Source organism: Solanum dulcamara, chromosome 11, assembly GCF_947179165.1.
Source record: "Solanum dulcamara chromosome 11, daSolDulc1.2, whole genome shotgun sequence".
Classification (NCBI taxonomy): Eukaryota; Viridiplantae; Streptophyta; class Magnoliopsida; order Solanales; family Solanaceae; genus Solanum; species Solanum dulcamara.
This window is the reverse complement of record NC_077247.1, coordinates 33,081,047-33,088,508: the sequence shown is the minus strand read 5'-3', so window position 1 is coordinate 33,088,508 and position 7,462 is coordinate 33,081,047. Positions and strand designations below refer to the sequence as shown.

Below are 7,462 nucleotides of genomic sequence, written 5' to 3'. Positions count from 1 at the left end.
GTTCCATTGTTGATAGTGCGTTGTCATTTCGGGCATTAAATTCAAGAGTTGCTTGTCCAATAGAGGTATTCAAGTGCAGTTTCGGCAATTGAGGTAGGTTTGGCTATCCTTCTTTGAGATTGAAATGGGGTAATTGGTCATTCACATGTTATACACTTTGGGATGAGGTTGTATCATGAGTTGAGAATGTTATATATATTGGAATTCCTGTGTGGGGGCATATTTATTACTGTGTTGTCGTGTGGGGGTTTTTATTTGTATTACATAGCCCATGTGGGGGCCTTATTTGTTATCTTATTTGATTTGAGAGCATGCGATTCATGATTTGCTTGATAGAGAGGCTTGAGTATAGTATTTGACTTGTGATGCCTTCTTGAGGGGTTGAGTTGGGGGTTTTTAGCATGCTTGAGTATTGAAATATTGTTGATAAAGGGGTGAATATTTAAATTGAAGTATTTCCTTCCTATTTCTATTTATTGAGGGTGAATATCATTTGTAGGTTAAGTCTTGAGAACTTTGAACCTTATACTATATGTGAGTTGATTATTACTTCTATTCTATACATGTTTTGATGCATTTATCCTCATTCATCATGTCATGAAACATAGGAAGTTCAGAAGTATGAAAATTCTTGTTCAGAAAGAAAATCAAACACTTTTAAACCTTTGTATCTTGAGTCCCTGACCAAGATAGTTTTATGGCAGGGTAGTGGATACATTGTGATCCCTTGACCATGAGGAGGTGGCAAGGATAATAAGATATTATTATTGAGGTATATGGTCTGCAAGACCCCCATGCGTCTTTCTTGGCAGCACAGCTCAGCAGGTGTATACGACAGGTTGTGCTACTGTCTCGATTCTACCATACCACCACATCATTGTATCATCATATTGTATTGCATTGCATCGATATTTGTACTATTTGATTTATCTGGTTAATTATGATAACTAGTTGATATTATGGGTTTACCTTACTCGTGCTATTATATAAATAAACTGGTGGCACCGATACCAAAGTGGAACTTTTCTGTATGCAGGTGAAAGTGTTCCTTAGTTTATTTCATAGGTTTGGTTAATTCTTTATACTTAGTCGGTTAAAACCTATTGAGTATATGTGGATTATACTCACCACTACTTTTGTGTCCCGTCTTAATGCAGATACTAGTCAAGGTACCTCACATGACAGTTGATATTCTAGAGGATTGTGTATTCTCAAATTAGTGGTAAGGTCCTAAGATTCGAATCGTCACTATTCTATCTGTATTTCTCAATATTTTGTATTATTCAGAGACTTATATTGTATCTTTAGACTCGAAACTTGTATTAGATTATCTTTATATTTATGACACTAGGTTTTGGGATAATTTCATTGGTGTCCGTTTGTTGTTTCTAATTGTGGCCTGACTTCCCTTTGAAAGTCTCGTATGATTTTATTTTTAGGTTTAAACATCAGGATGGGGTTTGGCATGTGTAATATCATGACCTCAATTTTTGGGGTCATGACACTTATGGGGGGCGAGATGGGTATAGTTAGTTGTAGTTCTCGTAGATTGTAGTCTTTTCACTTTAGATGCTTATGTGGATTCCTATTTAGTCCTATTCCTTTTTTTCATATTGTTTTCACCTTTTCTACTCAGTTGGCCTATGATGCCTACTGGTTATCTATTGTCTTAGTACTCATACTACTCTCTGCATCTACTTTCATGATGCAGGACTGAGCAGCAGCTACTGCCGTGGATAGATCCAGCCTGTTGCAGTCAGCTTCAGAGACTAGGGTGAGCACTTGGCATTTTTGGATCATTTCTGTCTCCTTCAGTATGGATGGCCCACCTTTTGCCTTTTCATACTATCTAGTTGTTTTATATATAGTTCTCATCCATTTTCAGGACTTGTACTCATTTTTTAGTTTGTAGAAGCTTTGTACTTGTGACTTCCGGGTTTTGGAAGGGATCCTTAGTTGTTTATATCATGTTTTGATTTACTTCTGCTTATTCTTTCTGCTTATGTTTATAATTCGTCAATCTTGTTTAGTTTCTGCCCTCAAACTCATTACTTGAAGTTCTGGGTTGAAAATTTGGCTTACTTACTGGTGGGTTATAATAGGTTTTATCATGACCTAAGAAATCGGGTCATAACATGAATCTTTTGTAGAAAGATCTTCTTTGAAATTTTTTAGTCCCTCTCAAAAATTATGTCCCAGTTTGTATCATAAATAGAGAACTTATGAGAGACATGACAGAACCGTTGTGGCACCTACATATCCCGTTGAAGCATGAAGCAGTAATCAGGTCAAACGTAGTTTCCCTCTAGAGAAATGAATGAGAAATTGGAGATTTTAATAAGAAAATGACTAAGGCCGACATAGGCCACCTATGTATCTCATTCATGAGAATTCAGGTCAGGCATAGTTCAAATACCAAAAGGGGATATTTAAAATAGATAAAAGGACAACAAAAGCCGACATAGGCCACCTACGTATCTTATTTTTTAGAATTCAGGTTAGACGTAGTTCATTATAAGGATGAGGGTTAATTTAAAATAAAAAAGCATAGAAATGATTACAAACAAATGGCATAATTACAGGTAAGGTGATAAAAGAAAACTCTAAACCTTCAAACATAGTATCACTTGATAGTATCTGAGTTGATTGGTTTCGACCACTGTTAGCCATCCATTTTGGACAATTAAAGCACCTCCAAATAACATTTTTTGAACCATGTATGGCCCTTGCCAATTTGGTGCAAACTTTCCTTTATACTCATCTTGATATGGAAAAATGTGTTCGAGAACCAACTGACCAACTTCAAACATTCTTGGTCTCACTTGCTTGTTAAAAGCGCGAATCATTCTTTTTTGGTACAATTGACCATGGAAAACAGTGGTCATTCTCTTTTCATCAATCAAAGCCAAATGTTTAATTCTATTAAGAACCCAATCGGCGTTACTCAATTCAGCTTCTTCAATGATTCTTAATGAAGGTACTTCCACTTCAGCGGGAATTACATCTTTCGTCCCATACACTAGCAAGTATAGTGTTGCTCCAATTGATGTTCTGACAGTCGTATGGTAACTTAACAAAGCATATGGCAACATCTCATGCCAACCTCTGTGATTGTCAATCATTTTCCTCAAGATCTTTTTGATGTTCTTGTTGGCAGGTTCTACGGCTCCATTCATTTAAGGACGATACACAGTTGAGTTTCGGTGATTAATCTTGAATTGCTCACATATCTCTTTCATCAAATGACTATTGAGATTTGCTCCATTATCAGTAATGATAGAATATGGTTTTCCAAATCTACATATCAAATTGTTACGCACAAAGTCTACTACTACCTTCTTCGTAACTGATTTATACAAGGCTGCTTTCTCCCACTTGGTAAAGTAATCAATGAAAACTAGAATGAAAATATGTCCATTAGAGGTGTCTGGCTCTATTTGACCAATTATATCCATACCCCAAGCCACAAATGGATAAGAAGAACTCATAGCATTGAGTTTTTTAGGAGGTACTCGAATCAAATCAACGTGCACTTGACATTTTTGCACATACTTACAACAATCATACTCCATAGTCATCCAAAAATAGCCGGCTCAAAGGATCATCTTCGCCAAGGTAAGCCCATTCATATGAGCTCTACAAACTCTTGCATGAATCTGTTCAAGAAGCTTCATAGCTTCAATGACACCAACACATCTGAGAAGTCCCATATCTTGAGTCCTCTTATATAGGGTTTTTCCACTTGGAAAGAAACTATTAGCCATTCGACGTATTTCTTTCTTCTGATTGAAAGTCGCATTATCTGAATAAGTTTTGGTTTTTAGATACTTCTTTATATCAAAATACCAAGGCCTTTCATCTGGTTCTGCTTCGACATGCGAACAGTGAATGAGTTGCTCTTTGAAATATATCTCTAGAGGTTTAATGTAACTTGTATATGGATGTCTGATCATTGAGGAAATAGTAGCAAGAGAATCAAAAAAATCATTTTTCAACCTTAGAGTATGCCTAAATTCGACCTTACAGAACCTTCTACACAACTTTTGCACTAACTTCACATACTGTGCAATCTTCAAATTCTTCACGGTATATTCACCTTGAACTTGATGAATTAGCAAACCTGAATCGTCAATTACCAGCAACTCTTAAATGTCCTTATCGATAACCATCTTTAGACCCATGATGCATGCTTCAGACTCATCCATATTGTTCGTGCAATGAAATAGGAGTTTGGCTGCCATAGGATAATGTTGGCCAGATTTTGATAGTAGGACTACTCCAATTCCATTTCCTTCATGATTCACTGCCCCATCAAAAAATACCATCCAACCAGGGTATGCCTAGGAGATGTCTTCTCCTACAAATGATACCTCTTCATCGGGAAAATAAGTTCTGAGCGATTCATATGGTTCATCTACTTGATTTTCTTTGAGATGATCAGCTAAGGCTTGTGCTTTTATCACCTTTTGGGTCACATATACAATATCGAACTCACTTAAAACCATTTGCCATTTTGCCAACTTTCTGGTCGGCATCACGTTCTGAAAGATATATTTTAATAGATCTATCTTGAAAATGAGATATGTAGTATACAAAGAAAAGGAATGACTCAACTATTGAGCAATCCAAGTTAAAGCACAATAAGTTTTCTCTAAAAGAGTATAACGAGCCTCGTATGGAGTAAATGTTTTGCTTAAGTAGTAGATTGATCATTCATTCTTTCTAGTCTCATCATGTTGACCTAGCACGCATCAAAATGTGTTATCTGAGACAGATAAATATAGAAACAATGTAATTCCTTTTCTTGAAGGAACTAACACCGATGGATTAGACTAATAACTCATGATAACGTCGAAAGCTATTTGACACTCTTTGGTCTATTTTTTTAATACATCTTTTTTGAGTAGCTTAAAGATAGGCTCACAAATCAATGTAGACTGAGCTATGAATCGACTAATGTAGTTCAATTTTCCTAAAAGGCTCATCACTTCCTTCTTGGTCTTTGGTGGAGGTAATTCTTGAATCGCCTTGATTTTAGCAGGATCAAGCTCGATCCCCCTTCTACTGACTATAAACCCCAATAACTTGTCGGCTGGCACCCCAAAAGCATATTTAGCGGAATTTAATTTCAAGTTGTATTTGCGTAGATGATCAAAAAACTTCTTCAAGTGAGTCAAATGATACGCACTCTCGTAGGATTTGATAATGACATCATCCACATACACTTCAATTTCCTTATGAATCACATCATGAAAAATAGTCATCATGTCTCTCATGTAAGTGGCCCCAGCATTCTTGAGACCAAATGGTCTCACTTGATAATGATACACACCCCATGGTGTGATGAAAGTTGTATTTTCTGCATCTTCTTCATCCATTAGAATCTGGTGATAACCCGCGTAGCAATCCACGAATGACTACATCTCATGCTTGGAATAATTATCAATGAGAATGTGGATATTTGGCAATGGAAAGTTATCTTTAAGGCTAGCTTTTTTCAGATCTTTATAATCAACACAAATTCTGATCTTGGCATCCTTCTTAGGAATTGGAACAATGTTGGCTAACCAAGTCGGATATTGTGTCACTTCCACAACTCTGGTTGGTAACCTCTTCTTTGATCCTCAAACTCAAATCTGGCTTGAATTTTTGAGTCTTTTGTTTTACCGGACTACAATTCAGATTGATAAGCAATTTATGAGAAAGGATGTCTATACTCAAACCTGGCACATCATCATAAGACCAAGAAAATATATCTATGTACTCTCTAAGAAAAATGATAAGTTTCTTCCTCTTAGCTTTTATTAAATAGACAATGATTCTAATTTCCTTGATACACTCATCGTCTCCTAGATTCACAGCCTCAGTTTCCTCTTGATTTGGCTTATATTGCTCCTCAAATTATTTTAATCCCTCAACGAGGTATTTGAGTATCGTAGCATCTTTATCATAATCCTCAAACTCATCACCGTTTAATTCATTTTGTTCATTTAGCTTATGACATGACATGATATTGGCAAGTTTTAAGTTATTTTTACTGAAATCATAAGCAAACAAAGTTAGATAAGTAAAATATAGACCGATAAGCAAATAATAAGTAAATTTTGCAATAAAAGTGGACTTCATTTAAACCAAAAGAAAAACAAATTTGTCCATGACTATGGGCCTTTTTTCAAACATCAAAAGGGAACTTAAACCATAACTAGATTGAAATAACATAAAGGGTAGGTCTCGGGCCTCCTCTGGACTACCACCAATTTAAAAGTAAGTAGATAATATGACTTTATCTACCAAGATGAGCGAGGAACTAAGAGAGACATGGACTTCCAATTTAATAATTGCTTCTCTAGATTAGCATCACAGATTCCCGATGTCCCCATTTCTTCCTCCAAGATCACGGCGTAATCTTCTTCATCAAAGAATCTTCCCATCCCTTCCAATAGATCATCAATCTCAGACTCTGAAGCTTTGGCATAAAATGACTGGTACAGATGTAACACCTTCTAAAAATGACTGGTACAGATGTAACACCTTCTAAAACGTTGTATGTGGTGTTTCAATTCTCGATGAAAATAATACTGCTTATGTATTTTTGAGATAATTTTTCATAAAATAGTCCAAATTAGGTGACTCAAATTTTTAAATAATCCTAACGGCATTAGATACAACATTCATGAAAACCATATCTTAATATTCAGAGGATACATAGGTCAAATAAATTAATTTTTGCAAGATATAGTGTTGTGATGAAATGGAGCATTTGTAGAAGAAAACTCATATATCATGGTAGGATGCTATAAATTGGTTGATTCTTAAATGAAATGAAAGTATACTTCTAGATCTACAATTCATATTAAGACACCAAATCCTAATTAGGAAGTTATCTTGTTCAAACGCAGCTCCAAAAAAGGGTATTTCGTTAAAAAAAGGTTTATCTCACAAATCATGGAAATATCTAGATCCATTTGACATCATCCATTACATCAATAGTCCTCTATTTTACATCATCCATGAGATCACAATACTCCATTGAATTTTCAAGATCATTATTTATAATTATTTTTATTTATTGTTAGTTCCCTCCTCCACACCTATAAATACCCACCCTATTTCCTCATTTTATTCATCAAGCTTTCTCAAGCAACTCTTCTCTCTATACACTTCTTTACTCATTCTCAAATATAGTTTTAGTTTTTAGTAGTATAGAAATATTATTCCGGTGATTCTTATACTCCGGGTAGTACACAAAATGCTCTGGCGAGGAGAAAAGGCTAAGAGTTCAAGAGTGGTTATTGAGTTCTTTAATTTGGAGTAAAACTTTGAATTTTGGGTATGTAAGGCTATTCATAGCAATAGATTGATTTCATCCATGCGCCAAATATTTAAATTCATCATAATTGAGTTATAGTTGAGTTTTACCCTAATTCTTAAATTCTAAATGACTTAATTCTCCTTCTATTGA

General features: G+C 35.3%; 2 protein-coding genes across 2 annotated transcripts; both read right to left on the bottom strand.

Moving 5' to 3' along the window:
- Window positions 1-2,603: 2,603 nt before the first annotated feature.
- On the bottom strand, window positions 2,604-3,176 carry LOC129872512 (uncharacterized). The gene has a single exon (XM_055947481.1). It carries the CDS (start codon window positions 3,174-3,176, stop codon window positions 2,604-2,606), a length of 573 nt encoding a protein of 190 aa, XP_055803456.1.
- LOC129872511 (uncharacterized) lies at window positions 3,177-3,572 on the bottom strand. The gene has a single exon (XM_055947480.1). It carries the CDS (start codon window positions 3,570-3,572, stop codon window positions 3,177-3,179), a length of 396 nt encoding a protein of 131 aa, XP_055803455.1.
- Between the last annotated feature and the right edge of the window lie 3,890 nt (window positions 3,573-7,462).